Raw genomic sequence first — 21,048 nt, forward strand, 5'->3', positions numbered from 1 at the left:
ATGTTTTTAAATCAAACCACCTCAGCATGGAAAACTCTCAAAACCGTGTGTGTATTATTTTTGCCTTTAAAAGTGCAGTGAAGATAGCTGTGCAAGGTTAGTTTCCAATGTTAAACCTCTATGCATATAATAATTAATACATTAAAATGTTATATTTTCTCAAATTGTCATATAATTGACAATTGCTAGGGAAGACAACAGCAATATCTTAATTCAGAAGATCTGAATGCTAGAAATGTACAGTTTGGTGGGGGGATAATTTCTTATGATAAATTAATACAAATGTGAATTTGCATGGCTAAAGATAACATGTTCAAGAGTTTGGAAATCAAGAAGATTAAAACAGAAACTGAATGCCTTATTACTGCACTAACATACTCTAACATATTAGTACACCAGTGCTCCAAAATGTTTAAATGGCCTAATTTACAAAATTAATAAAATACTAATAAGAGAAAAAACAAAAGCACTAATACAAATACATTGGTATATTTCTAACTCTAAAATGAGGATTTCCATTAATTTAAGGCTTTTGTAAACCAAACTGCATTTTAAATTCCATTCAATCATTTATTTTTATTATTTTGTTTTAATTATCCATGGTTAATCAATATGTAAATAGAGTTCACGATTAAAGATAACATGATTAATATAGCAATTATTAAAAATAAACTTCATAAAGAACTTTTATTGGTTTCTGATACTTCTTTCCATAACATTTCACAAACTCTACAGATCCAAGAGTACAATTGTAAGAATGAATCTTAGTTAAGAGAAATAATGATTTAGTTGATGGAGGATTATAGGGCAACCCAACTACATCTGAAATACCTTCTTATGAATGAAGGTTTATCACCTTCCAATAACACCTAATTAAAGCATCACCGTTACTTGTGATCTCAAAGTATACATGGCACAGTTCATTTTCTGTAAAAACAGAAGGGAATGATGGAGATTTGGTGGAATTATGATGAGTAGTTTACTTGTTCTTGCATATTAAAAAAACAGGCACACAGGATAATAAAATTGTCAAATTGCTTATTATTATTATAGCTGTCTTTGGTTCATATCATCAACAAAACCAATGACAGTAACTAACATAGTTAACTTAAACATGAATCATGATACAGGGCTTTTCTAATAAAGACTACAGCTCTTGAGTAACACCTGCCATGGTATATACAAAGATAGTAACAATTCTAGACACAAGGAGCTTTGGGAACTCTTAAGTTTATAATTATTTTGAGGTGAAAGTCTGTAAAATTTTATATTTAATGCTAAGAACTTCACAAAATTGAACAATACTCATTCACCACTCACCAAAGTCCCAAAGTGAGAAAAAAATGACTGAATGAGAAATGTGAAAATATGTTATTATTTCTTTGCACAAGTTCATTGAAGCAGCTCTTCAACATTCTCTTTTTGTAAGAACAGCATAATATAGAGAAAATTATTGAGCTACAAAATAAGAAGATCATAGATAAATAATGTATATATACATATGTATAAAATAAACTTCAAATCTCTATTTTTTCATACTTATTGATCAAATTCAGAAAAAAAGGTATTTAAAGACTAAGGAGTGTGACTGCTTCTTCATCCGACTATTCCCTTGTGAACCTACAGGGCCAGGGACAGTAACTGGAGCATGCATGTAATGGTGAACACAGCTTGCTGCGCTGCAGTTGCATGTTCCTGCCATTAATTTCATATGAGCAGCTCACACCTGTAACAAAGATGCTTCAGGGTCATACACCCAACAGCAAGGGTCCTCGGCTGTCCACTAGGCTGCAAGGGGGAAGCAGCCCAGCCACAGTAGAGGGATCACGCCAGAACGTGTCCACACAGTCTTGATTTCATATGTATTTCTAAATCTGTCTTGCAACTGCAGTCTAGCAAAAATTAATGTCTTACATGAGGACAAGAGTTACACGTCTTAGTCAGAGGGAAGGCTATCGTGTGGAGGTCGCTTCCACTGCAGACCAATCGCTGACTGGTTCTCTGTGCACGAGAAAATCACTTCCAGTTGCTCATGTTGATTCTTTTAGATGGACTTGTAAAAATGGATGTTAACACACTTGTGGCCTTTGGTAGACTAGCTCTTGACATGCATCTGTATTTCCATACAAAAATAGATCTTCCTGCTGATAAGCCAAATATATGCAGTTCAATGTGTCTTGAGAACATCTTTGATGAAGATTTGTTTTAATCACAATACACAATGAAGATCATGAACTCCATTCATATATGGCAGTTTTAAAGACAGAAGATAGATAAAATAACACTAGACATAACCTGCAAGTTTATGCTTTAGCAGAAGCATGTTAATACAGAATAAGAGAATTATAAATTCACTGAAACTGGAGAACGTGATATGAAATTTCTGAATGAGTAAAAATTTTAAATTGCAATTTGAACTCAAATCATGTTTTCCTTTTTTCTTTAGTCATATCTTTTTTTAAAAAAAATGGTTCATACAAATCTTATTTGGCTGTGCTGATTCAAATTCTCAGGCTTGGTTTTTACTTCACCTTCACGTGGGTAAATGTCTTGACAAGCTCAGACTTTTGTATGGACTTTGGGATTTCACTCATTTGATGCATGTATAGCTTGGTAGTTACTTACTTTAATAATTCAGTTTCAATAATCTTTCAACTACTGCAAAGAAAAGTAAATTTTGAAATCTTTTTTTCCTTTAACATTCCATTTTCCTCCCCTTAAGCACCTCTCACAAGTACACGTGACTGTGTTTGTACACGTGTTTTATGTGGGCTGAGTAGCTAAGAAGAAATTCTCATATTAAGTTTCAATGGAAACTTTCATATGCATACTACAATTTATACTGTGTATGAAGAAGAAAACTTGCATGTATACATATCTGCACATTAGACTATTTTACAAGGTTACAATTGGTTAGTTTAAAATGCTAAAATGATTCCCTTAGGATTTATGAGCTAAGAATGCTCAGGGGTTTAGTGTCCTGACATCTCTTTAATTAGCAGTCTCCAAGACCTCACACTAAGAAGATACTAAGCCAGTGCCTTCTGTCATATCTCAAGAGTTTCAGAAGGCTGGGAAGCCACAGGAGAAGGTGAAGGTACTATGTCTGCGAGATGTACAGTATGTACAAAGTACCATTTTCATACTAGTATCAAGTTAGGACTCTTTGCTACCACTCCTGCTTTGATGGTGATGCAGTTCTAAAAAAAATCCAGAGAACAATCCAACAAAAATGGGTGAAGTAAATAAAGATGCCGTTGAAAAATATTTGGAGAACAACCCCCAGTTTGCCAAGGAATATTTCGACCGAAAAATGAGGGCAGAAGTTCTGGGAAGTGTCTTTAAAGTGAACCCTGGAGATGTGAAGGAAGGAGTCAGCTTCAAGGACATGTCCCGTCTGGAGGAGTCTAACATACTTTTTGAGCTGCTAACAGAAATCCAGGATGAGGGAGGCACTATGGAAAAGACAGTGCATAAGGCCCTGCAGAGGCTGGCACAGCTGCTGGCAGCTGATCGGTGTAGCATGTTTATTTGCCGTGCCCGAAATGGTATTCCAGAGGTAGCCACGAGGCTTCTCAATGTCACTCCAACTTCCACCTTTGAGGAGAATTTGGTGAATCCAGACAATGAGACTGTTTTTCCTCTGGACATCGGAATAGTGGGATGGGTGGCTCATACCAAGAAGTTTTTTAATATACCAGATGTGAAAAAGGTAAGTGAGTGATTTCTCTTGGTGAATGGGATTCTGTGCATTTAACTACTCAGCTTCCTGAACAGGGTTTGTAGCACAGAGTCATTCTTCAAAAACAACCCAAACAGCAGACAGAAATTCAGATCAAAAACATAAGAAAAGCAACAGGGTAAGATACTTAAAATCCAGTAGAACCATATTATGTAGCCTGGTTAGGTATTTCCAGTATCCTGCCACAGTATCTATAATGTACTTTACTGTAATAATGGAGGAGAATATTAGATTAATAGAGACCAAAAAGTACTTGTGTTTCTATGGAACAAGACCAGCTCCTATTCTGTTGTCCAGTTTGAGGTTCCAAGTGTTCTCCCTTATTCCATGCTGCCATACAAGCACCTCTCAATACAACTAATTTGCAGCCCTGGTGATGAAAGCGTTCCTTATAAGAAGGTGAATGAATCCATATGAAGATGGTCTCAATGTATATGTTCAATGTCAAGTCTGTTTTGGGATTTAAAATAGCTCCAAAAGCTGCTGTTGGATTTTCACAGAATTATCTTCCTTAATTATAAGTCAGATAAGGGTTACTACAAAATTCTGCATTAAAATTATGTGAACAACCTAACTGAAATTAAACACGCATGAATAAGAACTGCTTTAGAAGTTGTACTCTGAAATGCACATAAATGTGTTCTGATAGTTACTGATGTCTTTAAAGTGTTAACCTTAATTTATAAAATTATCATCTTCATCTCTTTTTAGTCTTATGGGAAAAACTCAGTCTAGTACAGCCAATTTATAATTCCGGGGCATTTTAGAGATGGAAACCACCTCAGCGATCCTAAGCTCAATTTAAATAATAAAGATCTTTATGCACTGCAATTATCTACGTCTTCCAGGAGGTAACTGAAAAGTCATGCATTTTATCATGTTAAAAGTTGGTAGAAATAAGGATAAATTAATTACAAGGGCATCTGTGCCTGGTTCAGGCTAGTGTTAAAGCTCAAACACAAATGCATGCATATATGAAAAGAGCATTTTAATACAGAGTAAACTATCTTGGATGTAAGCAGGAATCATAGGAACAAATAGAAGAAAGATTGGATTTGATTTTTAACTGACCACTAAGATGCTTTCTTCAGTGGCTGCTCTTCTGACAAGAAACATCTGACTTACTGTCTCTTACCACCAAATGGGGAGATTGGAGGATAATCCTTCTAAATTCATAAGGCTGATTACATGAGAAAAGATCAGGAGGATCAAGAAAGATGTGCTTTTGATCAGACCCTGCACTGTTGCTTAATATTAATATGTGAAACCTGCCCAGAGCAGGGCTGCTTAAAAAATTCTGCTCTTGCAATAGGATTTTGGTTCAAAGTTTTGTGAGAAATGTAATTTGAGTATGTTTAAATAAGGGAATTATAACCTTTCTGTCCCTCTAATACTGCCAGGTACACCTTTTGCACATACAACTTAATCCATGTCTGCTGACTAACTGTCTAGTTATTATTCAATCATTTTAAGGTAATTCAAATTAATTAATCACTGCATTTTTACTTGGGCATTCATTTACTCTCTGAGATCTATGCCATTAGGTCCGCATTTAAAAATGCAGAGTTAAACCCTGGTGCCATTAATTCACATTTGGTAACGAAATGTCTCCAAAACATTGACATTTTATTAGTTAATTGCAAAACTCAGAGACTTTTCTGGGACCAAGATTTGTTCTTCAAAAATAACCATGAATGTCTCAAAATTGTCAGTATTTCCATCATAGTCAAAGAATTCAAGTGCCCAAACTCACTCTCCTTGTTCCAACTGATGTCACCACAATCTTTACATACATAAGGAACCTACACCTGCAGCTTTAGGCAGTAGCACTTTGGTAACATTATCAGTCTATGGTATAAGAAATAGGTAGCAATGGAAGCCCTTATCAAGCATTCTTGAAAGGATAATTATTTTTCCAAATCACATGGTATGCAATTTAGTCAAACTAGATTGTCTGCTACCCAAACCCTGAGCAAAAAGTGACAAGCAAAGTTAGATCAGAGAGGGATTTGGCCTCTACTGCCTTGTCAGAATACGAAATGCATGATGAATAATTCTAGACAGCTACATTGCTTTAAAGATGTCACCTAACCACTTTCTATTGTTGATGCAGACCATATTCAAGCAGCATGATATTTTTAAGGTCTTAAATACATGACAGCACTGACAAACCCACAGTGAGACATTTTCATGCTTCAGTTCCCACCCCTTTATAACAAGAGGGAATGTAATGAAAGATCACAACAGCAATCAATCTCTGAAAACATGAGACTCCACCTTCAGTGCCTGATAGCCAGTTCTCTAGGGATTATCTTTTTTTTTTTTTTTTTTTTTTTTTAACTTGGAAACATACCAATAAATGTGAGGAAGCTCCTCATCCTGACTAATGCTTCAGAAAAGAAAAGCAGAGGAAAAGATACAGACCTTCCATAATTAACTTAGTAGCAAGAACAGTTTCCTCCCCCCACAGGATTAGAGACATGTTGACTATAAGAGCTAATAGTGTTTAATCCAATCTTTAATGGTAGTGAGAAACAGGAGGCCAGGCAGGACCACTACCTTGATAATTGGCTTCTCATTACTCCCAGTGACTTGCAGGGTATGTTACTCAAATATACCAAAGTAAAATAACTGATTGCATAAAATCTCATCTGTCTATTAATTCAACAAAAATCCTTTAAATGTTAACTGATAACACTGGCAAGAGAATGATAAAGACTACAATTAGCTTACATCTTCTGCTAAGGCATTATTTCCAAACAGAACTGAGAAATAAGAAATAGTTAAGCAAGGAGCATGACTTCTGGTGAATTAAAATTTCACATTCTCAGCATGTAAGAGCCAATAGTAGAGACTATACATATTTGCTTTAATAGAAAATATATTTAAATTAATGCATTGTTGTTTTTAATTCAGAGCTATTTGGAGACAAAAGATTTTACTGAGCATTGGAAACTCAAGAAATAGTATTTCTGGTTAAAGTAGAGTAAAAATTCATATAAATGGTGAAAAATTACTTCAAAAGAAGTAGAAGTCTAAAGATTAGATCCAAAAGGAGACTTAAATGTTGAGATGCTAAACTTAACAAGCCCTCATTTTTAGAGTTCCTGGACTAGAATCTGCAGCCCTCAGTGAAGCGCCTAAAGAACAGATCATGGACAGATTCTGTTGCTTCAATCTCAGATTCAAAGCAGCCGGAGCACTTAGTGTTGCATATAATCTGAGCGCTGGAAAACTATGACACAAGATGTCTTAAACCTTTCAAGTTTTAAGAACCTATATTATTCATTTGGAAACCGAGCCAGTCTCAGTTTGCAGGAGTCTTTTTTTGGGGAGCTCTACTTCTCTTTAATTATGGGGTGTGAAGGACTTCTCAGTCCAGGCCTGTCTCAAATGGCAGGGGTTTCAGATTCATGAGAAAATGCTGGTCCTTTGACTCAAGGCTATCTGAGCCTGGACCAGGAAGAAGAGACACTCAATCCCTTGTCTTGAATCTCTACCAAAATGGAAAAACAAAGCTTATTTGAAGACAAAAGGGAAGAGAGCCAAGGGAAGCACATCTTTGCAGCTCAGTGCTTTGGATTTCCATGTGGCAATGAGGAGAGCTGGACACAGAAACACTGTCCATGTGCGGTGTGTGAACAGCCATTCTGGTAACACCTAGACGTGGTCCTGAGATCAGTACCTGGGAGGTATTGATCTGAGACTCCTCCTAGGGCAGGAAGAGGTTGACAGATTCAGATGAATCCATGTCAAAAATATGAAGCAGTGAGAAAGCACAAGAGAGAAAGATGATGAATGACACTAAACGCTAAAAACCCATATTGAAGACCTGACCTGAGTGCAGGGGAAAGTACCATAACTCTGCTAAGAAGTTTTCAGTTTGGCCATGGATATTTGCAGAACTTAAGGTGAAACTGAAACTTTGCTGGCAAAACTTAAGGCTTCAGGCAGATGGTCTGAGGACAGGTTTTAGGACTGCTATATAAATTCTGCTTAAGTTACTTCAGGACCCTTAGTCCCTTAGTGGTTATTGAGAACTGTGAAAGCTGAATAGATATACAAAAGGAAATTACTGTCATACCTTTAATTAATGTAACAGGGAAATGTATGTGATGAGGCAGAGTATGTTAAAAGAAACTTTGAAGGCCAGAGAAAGATCATTAGAGTAACATTGTAAAAGAGGTTTTTGAGAAAAAAAGATTTGTATTTCTTAAGACTAGAACAAATGAGGGCAAATATACAGAATGCTACAGAGGTACTGCCTTCCTGAATACCTGGAAAGCAAAGAGAATTAAAAGAAACAATATCAAGATTAACTAAAAATACGGAAAAAAATATGAAGTAGTCTTTACCCAGGAAGAAGAATTTGCTTTGTAAATGTTAATATCCTTTCCTCCATTTTGTCATCTTTATGATAAAAAGCAGACCCTCATAAATTCATACTCAATATAGCAAATATTTATCTGAAAAAAATGAAAATCTGTTCCAATCTGTTATAAAAATCAATTTACAAGAAAACACTTTAACACAGGAACCAATTTCTAATAATTGTGCCTTCCAGAAATATAACCTTTCATTATTTCCTTGATTTAACTTGTGTTAAAAAAAAAAAAAAAAAAAAAAAAAAAAAAAAAACTCTTGAAATGGAAGAAAAAAAAGAACATTAAAAATTAAAGCAAAAAGCTGCCTTTTAGCCTCATTTTTTTGATTTACATAAAAACATTTATTTAGATCAACATAATACTGATTCAATTTCAAGAAGGTTCGAAATAGACATTACCTATTGCAAAAAAGCAGGTATTTCAGTGACAAGACTGAAGAGTTCAACCCCTGAATGCTATTAAACATATAGTAATTTCTACTTGCTTTCAATTTCAAAATTCTAGTGATCCCAGAAATATCAAAATCAATGTGTTCCGCACTGCTTTTAAGTGACATGTCAAAATAGTTGTCTTACACTCCTGACAATTCATGACTTTTGAATGTGGCCTTATGAATGGCCTACTCATTTAGTTAATTGGTTTTGTTTTTCGATCAGACAGATGACATTTTCATAGCTAAGGATAGGTGCATTTCATATTCCATTCATATTCAATCACATCATTGTGAAACAAAAACACTTGTGAGTTGAAATCAGGTTGAGTGGAAATAAGAGAGAAAGCGATATAGCACACCAGTTTCCTGCAATTCAGTGGTTAAAATTTTGTTTGAGACATTTGAGTTAATGCAAGACAACCAATGGAAGATCAAAATATCAGCAAGAGAAGACAAGACTGTAGGGCTGCCATAAGCAAAAAGAGGAAATCTGTAAAGATGGTGCCAATAAATGCGCAATAATGATGAAAGCATGGCAGCAGCTCCGCACTGAAGCGGGTCCTGTGGTTCCTGCTCCAGTAGTGTTCCTTAATTTTTGCAGCCACCCCTGGTCAACCCACCATCAAAGGATGATGCGTTCCTACCAGGCTACACTACGGGCAAAGTAGTCAGCATTTTAAGGGCTCTCAGAAAGCCTCTGTCTTTCTTAAGGGGAAAAAGGGTGAAGAATAGCCACCAGCTCTCTTGGCACTTCTACCACAGCTGGAAGTTAGTCTATCACTTCTGCTCAATGGTGAGAGGCAATACAGTTTGCCAAACTCAAAATGGGGGAGATGGGCTGCCCAGCAGGTACTGAAGTGTCACTTGGCAATGGTAAGAGGTTTGCAAATGTGAGTAATTGTGACAGCCATGTGAAAACCAAGGTGTTAATGTCACCTGCGAGACACAAACAAATGACACTGCTGTTTCCTAGCTAGGGCCCTCAGTCAAGGATGCAAAGGCCTGTAGGAATGTTTTACTTCCTAACATCAAATCACACATATAACAGAGATGTTACTGCTGGGCCAGTTTACAAGCAATGGGAAGCAAGCAAATATATTGGAGATGTAAGAAGCCTCCATGCTAACAAGTCTGAGCTGCTGATCTGCTCCTATTGCTTCAAATGAACTAGTGTAGTGAGCCTTCACCTGATCAGCTGAACAAGGAGGACAGATCCACATTCCCTATTACCTTTCTGAGCTGCTTTTCACACTACTCCCATTTTCTTTCTTCCCTGCATTGGTATAAATTACAAACTTCTTGCATGTGCCGTGAAAACCAAATTAACAGGGTTTACACTATCTCATTACTTACAGTAGTTTTCACATTCTCTGATCAAATTTACATTCACAGAGTAATTTACACCATTGAGTTGGAGCTGAAGGTTTCCAAAACTGTCAAACTCACTTGCCTCAAGCTGCATTTTGCTATTAATCCAATCAGAAATGCTAAAGACTTAGCTCACTGTTCCGGAGGATAGTGTAGCAAATCCTAAGATAACATTATGAACTGGGAAATGCACTTCCATCATTAACTACTGTATAGAATGGTTGAATGAAAATTAGAATGATGGTCTTCATTGTTTTATTATTATTTATTTATTTAGCATATTTAATGAGAAATCCAGTGAAAGGTTAGAAAGTTCTGCAGAGCTCTTTTTCACAGTTCACTTAAAATATTGTGGGATATCTAAAGCCAGGAAAAGAAGCAGAATTCATTCTGAAAGAAATAAGATCTTTCAGGACAGTTACAGGGAAACACATAAGAACAAAACACTGATTTTTTTTTGCAAAAATCAATCTGTGTAATTGTTTTAGTTAAAACAGATGTTTTAGTAAGCAAGCTGGAGTTTAATTATATATGCTCACTTCATATTTCTAACTGCCATAATAAGGAAAATAAAATAAGTTATTTTTAGAAAAGATGTCCTGATTTTCCTCTTTCAGAGAGGCGTAATCACTTTGTTTTCACAACGGTGACTGATTTTTTAAATTCCACTGTTAGTTATGGGATGTAAATTAGGCTTATGGAACCTAAAACAGTTGATAAGTTGAGCCCAAAAGATCTGAACGCAGAGCATTATATTGAAATTGCATTCATAAAAGGTTTATAATTTTATGCATCTACAGTCATGTTGGAAAGTTACAGTGAGATAAAACTTGTGTCATGGGGTAGAAAATCAAAAAACTGCAGCAGCTACGCATTTCAAGTATACTGGCTAGATGTGTAGTAACCCCCCAAACTCCTCTCAAGTTATCGTCTCTCACCAGAAACAGGAAGATGAACATGGAGGGGAACTTTGACTTTCCATTCCAGTATGCTGGTGCTGGCTTAGTGCAATTTTAGGACATGTTACACATCTTATAACATATCTACAAAATTGATTGTGGCACAGTAAAAAAGGCTGTATACCTTAGCTTTAAATGGAGCTAGTAGAAAATGATCATAAATATACAGGAGCTAGTCTGGCATAACAATCTGGAGCCTAAATTTACTTTACCCAAAAGCTACCAAAGATGCAGCAGTGAGTTACACCTACGCAACGAAGACAATTCTGGGGGAGATTTCCTGTACGTGACAATTCTATAACATACTGCTGCTGTTTCTACCATCCTAGACATCCCACTGAGCATATGCATTCTAGCACAACTAGTACACACTCGGTACAGCACAGTATGATTACAAAAGATTGTACTAATTAATGAGATGAACTTCATACTTCTGGGGAAAAAAAAGCACTAGTAGTGCAGTGGGCCCACTTAAAGTGAGAGAATGTATGCAGAGTCTTTTCTTCATCTTTTCTCCTAATTATTAACACTTCACTGTAGAGACTGACTGACTTATTCATCTTTTCTCCTAATTATTAACACTTCACCGTAGAGACTGACTGTCTTATTTAATAGATAGAGATTTGTTGTCTGGAGTTAGATAATTGTTCAGAAATCCCCTTTCCCATTAAAAGTCACTTGTATGATTTAATTGGGAACTGAAAGTTCACAACATCACTTTAAAAGATGGTTGGATTCTTGAGATCAGCCTCAAACAGACTAAGGGTCCGTCTTCACAGGAGTACCAAGATTCTCCTCTGGCTTTGATAACTGCAGAGCAAGTTACTAGCTTATTGGTCCATGATTTTCCACATATTACGCAAAAGCGATTTGCACTGAAATCAAAAGGAGCTTATGTTTCTGAGAAAAAATGTTTTAAAACTTTGATCGAAAATTAAGCAATTCTGTGCCAAGTTCAGTAATGAAATTTCAGTAATGAAAAGCCTTAATCTAAGCACGAGTTTTTGATTACACATGCAAATCATGTGCAATAGGAGTCTTGGCATATGTTATGAAGATGATGCCAGTGTGTAAAAAAGTATTTATATCTGCATTGCATTATCTAGGTGCAACTGAGGTTGGCTCAGGTCACTAACTTTGTTTATGAACACAGACTGCATTCTTTTAATTTTTTTCCTATCCTCTGCACAACTCATTTGACCAAAGTGCTCTTTCCCAAACCTACTTCTACTTTCAGCCTGCAGTTATTAAAACAAATTAAAACTCAGCTATTGAGTCCTGCTGAGTCAGTTCACTTCAGGTGATGTAAGTCCTTTTTAGGCATTCAGAAAGCCAGGACTGTCTGAAATTTTTTATTTGTTCCCTCATACAAGCATTTAGAGCTCTAAAATCAAGACTTAGTCCTCACCATATGTTAGATGCTGTAGGTGGGGCACAGGGGCTACAAAACAGGGTCAAATTCTCTATTTCCTTTATTTGGAACAGATGAAACACTCAGATTCAGAAATTGTCACTGAAGCCCCTTCAAACTCACCCCAAAGCCAGAATGGATGTGTCTGTAGATAATTTATCTCAGAGAAACTCAAATATTTCTATGTAATATCTCACGTTTGTTTAGAAGACTATAGGGCAGTATTTGATTCTCATGTAGAAAAGAAAACTTGACAGGCATTTTCCCTACATATCTGTTCACTGAGATATCCTGATACCTTTGTCCTAGAGAAAGAAAAAACTGTAACTCAGTGAAAGTTTGACAGAAAAAAAGAAATCATCCTATCCAGACAATATTTGGAATTGGCTACACTTTCCAGGGACCCAAATACAGCCTGATACTTTGAGCCACAGAGAAAACGTATTGCTTATTTTTATTCTTTTCAACCTGACTTATGGGGATGACACAGGCCTCCTTAAAAGAATCAATACTCTGTAATAGACCTCAATTGGTAAATACAGAAAAAGACATTCCAGAGTCACGGCCATATTTTTCATTCCTTTCAAAGAAATGCAGATTTTTCAGAGTTCCTTCTAGGATTCAAAACCACAAATACAAGAGATGGACTGCCAAAAGCCTATCAAGAGCTGAAGGGAAAAACAAGTAACATTTTGAACTCAGAATAATAAAGTCCAATCTACTCAGGATTAAATATCCTATAAATTCAACACATCCCAGAAAAAATTGTTAGAGAGGAAAGAAGGGGAAAAGAAAATAAAGGAAAGATCCACAAATTAGACAAACAATCTTAGTTCTGGCATTTACTAGCCTTTTCATGATTAATTTTACAACCTAAAAAAGTTGGGAGTTTTTCCCTGAAGAAGCACTGTGTATAACTTTCTGTATTTTAAAAAGCAGAAATTCCATTATGTGGCATCCCACAACACCATACAGTCCATCAGCAAGTAGGAAACCTTAGGGGAACCACCACACAGATCTTGCTTGTCAGTGCTGATGCAGTATTACGTATCAGCTCTGGGGACGGAAATGCAGTAACTGGGGTCAGAGACTTTACAAGTCCAAATATTTGCCAGCAGCAGAGGAATAGTATGATTTGGGAATCTTGGTTCTGGGTGGATATTCTTAAAATATGACTCCTTTTGCCTTCCTCTGGCCAGCTGCCATGCCTGTCTGTGGTGTTACAATCCGGTCTGACCCTCCCTGGTTACCAGGTCCCAGCCATCACGTCTTGGTGCTCATTTAATACCATTAGCTAATCACCTCGAGAATCCGGAAGCTGACCTTCCCAAGGAAATTCAGAGAGAGTCCACCACTGACTGCAGCCCCTGACTAGCGTGTTCATCCCTCTGAAGAAGAGGTTTGTGTACTGACTGGTAGAAAGCAGCAGCTGCAAGGGCATGGGAAAAGCCCAGTGAAGAGAGAGTCCGGCTATTTTGGCAGCTTAGTAAAACCGTGTCACTTCTGAGTATGCATATATTGATAGATTTCCAAACTCCAGCTAACATACCTCAGATAAATTTAGATGCATTTTCACAGAACAACAAGCAGCATAACCTTGACAAATAGATTTCCCTGACAAATTTCAGGTCCATTTTTGAAAATAAAGGGAACACTAGCATTTCAAAGAAAACACCTCAAGGATTTATTCAATACAAGAAAATGAAATGTTGTTTGATGGAACAGATGAACTAGCTTCCCAATAATTTTCGTATAAAAGAATGAAGAAATAGAATAGCTTTTACTAAATTCCTCCTCAGCACTCAGTTTCGAGGAAAAGCAACTGGAGGGTTAGTTGTGGCTCATTCGTCGCGTGGTCTCAGTTCCACAAGTTCACACACTACACCAGAAGCAACCCTGGATCCCTCCCTGTTCTACACCCTCCTATTCACCAGGAGGGCTGGGAGCTGCAGGAATGGGAGACTGTCAAGGAGGAATAAGACAAGGCTCAGCCGGATCCATAGCTCCAGTGGATACCTCTCTGACAGGAGCATTTTCAACTGCACACCTTCAAAAGTGTTTGCAAATGATCTTATGTATAGTTTTAAACATTGCACATTGGGATAATATCATTCATATGAGCTACAAAAATAATTAAGCAATGATAGTAAATTTTAAATAGTAAATATTAACATAGCTGCAAAATAATTCTCTTATGTGCAAGCCTATGTATTAGGCTATTAGGTAGCCACAAAGTTGTTGTATTCTCTCCTTTATTCTAGCTCTTCTCAAATTTTTATTTCCTTAAATTTGTCCTCATTCTAATAAAATTCTGCACACATTCTGGCTCCAAGAGCTGTGTTCATCATCAATGCTTAAACTAGCTGTGTATGTATATGTTTGCAAGCTCGGGTTAAATAGTCGTAGTGCCTTTTGGGAGTATGAACTTACTGCACTATGCTCGTAGCATTGTGAACCTAAGTAGCAAATACGGTGATCATTTGCGTTTAGCATGGACTGTGATCGGTTTCATTTGTGCTTCTGTTTTTTTCCAGAATAACCATTTTTCTGATTTTCTGGACAAACAAACTGGTTATACAACGATCAACATGCTGGCAACCCCAATTATGCAGGGCAAAGAGGTGCTTGCTGTTGTGATGGCACTAAACAAACTAAATGACACTGCATTCTCAAAAGAGGATGAAGAGGTAATAACTTCAAACACTACATAACAGCACAATTGTTACTTTAACAAGTATTTTGAGTGAATCTCCATCCTGGTTTCATACTTTGTCTTGTTTTTGTTCTTTGTCATTTTTAGGTCTTTAACAAATACCTCAATTTTATATCTTTGGTCCTAAAAAATCATCATACATCGTATCTCTACAATATTGAATCCCGACGAAGTCAGGTAAAGAAGAATTTGTTAACAATCAAACTTTTTTTTTGTCTGAAATCATCATTACTTCCACCATCTCACATTCTCACAAGCTTATTGAAATAAGAATACCATCTATTTACTTTTTTTTTTTTTTCCAGTAATGGACTTTATTCTTGTTTCTTGGAATGTCTAGGATTTCTATGGTTATGTTTTCATTCAAAATGCATTTTACCTTTGTGAACATTTGCCATCTTTCTCTTTTGTTGTAAATAGATGCTTTTGTGGTCTGCCAACAAAGTATTTGAAGAGCTGACAGATATAGAACGGCAGTTTCACAAAGCACTGTATACCATTCGAATATATCTGAATTGTGAAAGGTACTCTGTTGGTCTGCTGGACATGACTAAAGAGAAGGTAACAATTTTAAGTGTTTCCTTGAAATATATTAAGTCCTAACTTTAAGTTATAAAATCCATCCTTCTAATTACTTAATTCATCTGTATGGAGGTATTTCTAGTGTACCTCTCCAAGACATACAGATACTATACTTTCTAACCCTTTGGGACAATCTATATAAAACCCAACTAAGTCACAAAAATTACATGTGAAATATAAGCATGGTAAAGTCTATGTCCAAAAAGTTGATTCTGAAATTATTTTTTTCACATTAAAAAATATATGTGAGGAAGAGAACATGAGAAAACTACATTCTGATTATCTACCTTTTAAACAATGACTAAGGTGAACAACATTCCAGGGATAAGGTTCACAGCAGCCTTCAATTTATTGATTAGTATTTCTTGCCCGGAATATATTTAACAATATTAAATTGCTATGGAGAAGGGGAAAAAAAAAACAAAAAAAACCCGCTACCCACAGATTTCAGGTTACCTATGAGTACAGAACTGCTTTGCTTTCTTTTGCTGACCTCCGCGTATCCCTTTCTCAGGAGTTCTACGATGAATGGCCCATCCGGCTGGGGGAGGCAGAGCCTTACAAAGGCCCCAAGACACCTGATGGAAGAGTGAGGATCTTCTTTTTTTCTCTCTCTTTTTATGAATCTTAACTTTGACACTGAGGTTTTACAAGTCACATACATGTTTTTCCTCTTTTCATTTAGGAAGTTAACTTCTATAAGATTATTGACTATATTTTACATGGAAAAGAAGAAATCAAAGTAATTCCGTGAGTATTCACTGAAAATGAGTGGTAATTAGATTTATTGCTGGGATAGAATAGAAACATGTCTGTATGTGTAGAAATCATTTAATTTTATTCTCTCTCTAAAGGTCACCTCCAGCAGATCACTGGTGTCTTGCCAGTGGATTGCCAACGTACGTGGCTGAAAATGGATTTGTAAGTTTATAATAAAAATAATTACAAGTGTTATTTTGTGTGGTTCTTCTGATCAAAAGAAAAAGAACAAATAAACTCCCCACATCCAAAAACTCTACAAAAAACATTGTGCCACCTCCAGTGTTACTGCTTCCCAGAGAAACCATGTGAATCAGTAGCCTGGATGGACAAACCTTCAGTGCAAATGGCCAGAATATCAGGAAAATTTCTTTCCAATCATGGTGATATCAGAGGAATAAAGTGTGTATGTCTGATGTTGTGTTCTAGAGGTACAAACTCAGTCTCACCAAAAAAAAAAAAAAAAAAAAAAAAAAAAAGTTAGTAAATCACCACATATAGGAGTTTTTTAATTCTTTTTTCCTCATTTCTGCTTCCTGGCTCTAAGTTGGAAAGCATGGCTTGGGCCCACGATGCCAAGACCTGTCTAGTTCCAAACGGGTAGTGCACCAAAGCTTCAACATGGTATACAACATAGTCTGCAAGCCAAGATAATTCAAAGTCTTGGTGAATAACAGTTATTAATAATCCTGCGGCATTTTTTATAACAGTAAGGACGGAGTCCTGTGAGTTGGTTCTTAATCTTTTTTTTTTTTTTTTTTTTTTTTTTTTTTAAATAAATCCCCATGCAATTCTAAATTGGCATAGGAGGAGTTCTCTTAACCGTGGTGCTTATTAGCATGCATTGTGAGACATTATACATGAGGCACCTTGCTATAAGCACTCCAGAATTTGTAGAATATTCAATTTAATTTTATACCAATAATTTTGATTTCTGTAGCTAATTAGCCTGCTTGCTATATTTTCGTTAGAAAATATATTTGCCTTTTTAAAATACCTGGCCATGTCCTGAGGGGTATTGTATTCCATTTAAACAATGACTTTTTCTTTTCTTTATACTGCAGATTTGTAACATGATGAATGCACCAGCAGATGAATATTTCACATTTCAGGTAATACCAGTAATGTTAACAGATGTATATTGTAGAAAAATATGCTAATGCTTTCCATCAATTAGTTATACAGTTGCACATATAATTTTCCATTAATTTGTGATTCACATGACCTAGTGTTAAGTTAGTTATCTTAATAGCTGTATTACTACTTTTAAAGAAGTATACAACATGCCCTGTTCTTTGTCTTTCCTACAGAAAGGACCTGTGGATGAGACTGGATGGATAATCAAAAATGTCCTGTCATTGCCTATTGTTAACAAAAAAGAAGAAATTGTGGGAGTTGCTACATTTTACAATAGGAAAGATGGAAAACCTTTTGATGAGTATGATGAACAGATCATTGAAGTAAGCTTAATAAGATAAGAGGCTTTAAGTAATTGTATGTTAATCAAAATGTTATTGTGAAAAAGTACAGTTTAAAATGTCTGAACATTTTCTAATAGGCTGTATTATCATCTAAGCAGAAGACTACCTTCTTATAGTTTCTTAAGAGTCAGAGAATTTAATTTTGCTTTATAAACCTGAAGATTTATGAGAGATCATTAAGTTCCAATGATGAACATAAGTCAGATATAATTTTTATCATATCTTAATAACAGACAATATCTCCTAATAAACACAACTGGGTATGCAAGGATGGCACACTGCTTACCAATGGACATGATGCCTGTGATGATTGCTCAGAGAGCAATCATGTGCACTTGGGCAAGATACACAGTACATCCAAGTCCACCCAGCTAACTTAATCTCCATTAGTCTCAAATTCTTGTACACAAAATAAGAATACGGGCCCTTAACTATATACGTTGAGAGGTACAGTGGCATTAAAAGCTGCAAGGCATTAAGACACCCTGCCGATGAAAGTTATATGCCTCAACAGGTAGAGTTATACAATGCTTTTAAAGGGCACTACCAGAAATTGGAGTTTAAAGTAAGTTCAAACTGTCAGTTTAACTTAACTGTCATGGCATCATCTCCATTTTTCCTGGCTTTGTTCCAGACTCTCACGCAGTTTCTGGGGTGGTCTGTTTTAAATACTGACACTTACGACAAAATGAATAAGCTCGAAAACAGAAAAGACATTGCTCAGGAGATGCTCATGTACCAGACAAAGGCCACTCCTTCTGAAGTTGAATCTATACTGGTGAGTTTCTGTCCAGAGCCATAGAAATGAAGTAGGAAATTTTCTGCACAGAAACAAATGTTAAATGAATTTAACATTCATTTTCATTTTTAGAAGTATAAAGAGAAATTAAATGCAAAGAGTATAGAAGATTGTGATGAAAAGGATCTTATCAGGATTTTGGTAAGTCATTAGACTGAAAATTTGAACTCCCAGTGGCATGATTATACAATATAATACTGGATCTTCATTGATGTAGAAGTTGTATGTAGCCAAGTCCTGTTTAATACAATGACAAATACAAGCCAGATTGAGTTGGCTTAATAATATGTCTTCAATATTTTAGGTCCTCTCATGTGCAGTCACTGTTACTTACAGGGAAACGTTCTTTCCTAAGTATCTGTTAGCACACTTTGTTAGCCAGAAACATACATAAAAGTTGATATGAATTAATATTTAAAGTGTTAAATTAATTGAACAGCCATCTGGACAGTGCTATTCAAAATGAAAATAGCTATAATTAATTTTATTTCATTTTGAAAATAAAAAAAGACTCATTAATGTAAGTCCACTTTCATTCTAAGTAACAGAACACACACAAGAGTGTCAGATTAATTTTCCTGAGTTTCCATGAGCAGGGAAGTCCAAAGGCCATTGTCTGAGACTTCACAGTGATAAAGACTTGACCTGATCATTTAGAATTCTGCTACTATTCAAACAAAAATGAGACACTTCCTTTTCTGGAGTATACAGTCCTTTGGCTGCGTTAGTATTTTAGTCTGGAAATAGAGTGCGCTTTTGAAGCAAAGGTCCTGTTTGGGCCACTTACTGCACTTTGTTTTTTCTTGTGGAGCAGCTCCGGAGCACATGCACTGGCTTACTTTGGCAGATACAAAACTGAAAGACAGGCTCCAGGGAAGCACTGAATGTATTTCCACTGTTAATGGACAATTTAGTGCACAGGACCAAAACAGATATAGGCCAAAGAAAAACCTCCAAAACATACACAGCACGCATGTTGAGTCCCAGGATCAAAAATTCCACATATTTGCTCCTAATGTTAATGTACACATAGCCATAATGTGAAGATCTCATTAAACTACTTCTGACTGTGTATATGTACATGTCAGAGTGCAACTATGTTAAAGTTTTACTGGATCCCACAAAATAGATGCTCACACAGCTTACAAGTTGTAAACTCAAAAAACAGTCCCTTTTGAGCTACATATACCTTTTAAAGTAAGTCTATTTTAGCTCTATGAAAAATTTCAACAATAGATAAATATTTTAAAATCTCTCCTTTTGCAGAGCAACAAATCATAGTGATAGCACAAGCCTCAAAAAAAATTTTTTTTTGCATGGATTTTTTTTGTCTCCAGAAAGCAATTAAACTGAATTCTTTATACATTGTGGTGTCACAAATTTAAAGATCTATTATCTCCTGCAGTGCCAAGGCTGCATGCGAATGCTTTATCCTATTAGAAGGCCTAGAATCCCAGCTAGCTAATTGGATAAAGCAGGTGTTTCTAGATCTGATGATTCACAAAGTAATGGGTCTTAAAACACCACTGCTCCAGATTTCCTTGACTTTGACCTCAACCTCAGATCAGAGCAAATTTAAAGGAAAATTCTGCTAGGTAAGAAGGAAACACTGTTATTCAGCCTTATTTGTTGAAATATATGCATAACGGAATCATTGCAACCATATAATCTAAGTTTTGTATTGTATCAGACTTCCCTGATTTAACTCTTGTTTTGATTGGGACACATCCTTTAAAATACAATACTGCTCTCAGGCTTTGAGATGTACAGATGAAAAGTATTATGGAACAGCTTACAAGTATCACTATTACCAGTTAGGCTATTCAATGAGTATCTGCACAGCATATACAGAAGAGGCAAATTAAATTCAAAATAAGATTCTTAACTTTCATATCCAGTGAATTTTAGGATTTAGTATGTGCTTTTTGGAGATTCGTCAGTGCAAGGAAGAGCCTGGGCTCTCTATCTGCCCTTCAGAGTGAGAAAAATCCCTGAATGGCATCCAGCCAGTACCTAATAAAGTCTAGTGCATGGGGAAAAGAATATGCATTTATGCTGTCCACTGCTTCTGAAGTGGTCCCACATTTTCATCAGCAGTCAGGACTGTTTAGAACAGGCTGTTTTAAACTACGGAAAGGACATAGCTAATAGAGAATCACCCACCAACTACAGAAGTAAAAAATAAATGATTCTGTAACAGATTTGAAGTAAGCTATAACCGTGACTACTATATGGTCTGTACATTTAAGCATCATAACAGTATTTCCTTTATGCATATACTGAGTTCATTCAAGAGCCAAGCAGTGAAGAATCTACAGCAAGCAGGCAAACAGAATGCAGATATCCGCAACTACTCAGACTATGAACTGAATTGTTACGTCTGATCTTGCAGGATCTTCCAGTTCACTCTCCATGT

The 21,048-nt window shown here is 36.1% G+C and overlaps 1 protein-coding gene across 4 annotated transcripts in view; it reads left to right on the forward strand.

The window, feature by feature from the left end:
* The first annotated feature begins 3,232 nt into the window (after nucleotides 1-3,232).
* Nucleotides 3,233-21,048, forward strand: part of PDE6C (phosphodiesterase 6C) — a 30,679-nt gene continuing 12,863 nt past the window's right edge. For 3 of the 4 annotated variants that reach the window (XM_062580139.1, XM_062580140.1, XM_062580141.1), the window contains exons 1-11: nucleotides 3,233-3,712; nucleotides 14,833-14,985; nucleotides 15,099-15,188; nucleotides 15,432-15,572; nucleotides 16,108-16,182; nucleotides 16,279-16,343; nucleotides 16,448-16,514; nucleotides 17,417-17,464; nucleotides 17,663-17,812; nucleotides 18,468-18,611; nucleotides 18,705-18,773. In XM_062580139.1, the coding sequence (XP_062436123.1) occupies nucleotides 3,233-3,712; nucleotides 14,833-14,985; nucleotides 15,099-15,188; nucleotides 15,432-15,572; nucleotides 16,108-16,182; nucleotides 16,279-16,343; nucleotides 16,448-16,514; nucleotides 17,417-17,464; nucleotides 17,663-17,812; nucleotides 18,468-18,611; nucleotides 18,705-18,773 (1,482 nt within the window). The remainder of the gene's footprint in view (nucleotides 3,713-14,832; nucleotides 14,986-15,098; nucleotides 15,189-15,431; nucleotides 15,573-16,107; nucleotides 16,183-16,278; nucleotides 16,344-16,447; nucleotides 16,515-17,416; nucleotides 17,465-17,662; nucleotides 17,813-18,467; nucleotides 18,612-18,704; nucleotides 18,774-21,048) is intronic. The other variant, XM_062580142.1, reaches the window with a different exon arrangement.

The sequence above is a fragment of the Rhea pennata genome, chromosome 7, assembly GCF_028389875.1.
Source record: "Rhea pennata isolate bPtePen1 chromosome 7, bPtePen1.pri, whole genome shotgun sequence".
NCBI classification, from domain to species: domain Eukaryota; kingdom Metazoa; phylum Chordata; class Aves; order Rheiformes; family Rheidae; genus Rhea; species Rhea pennata.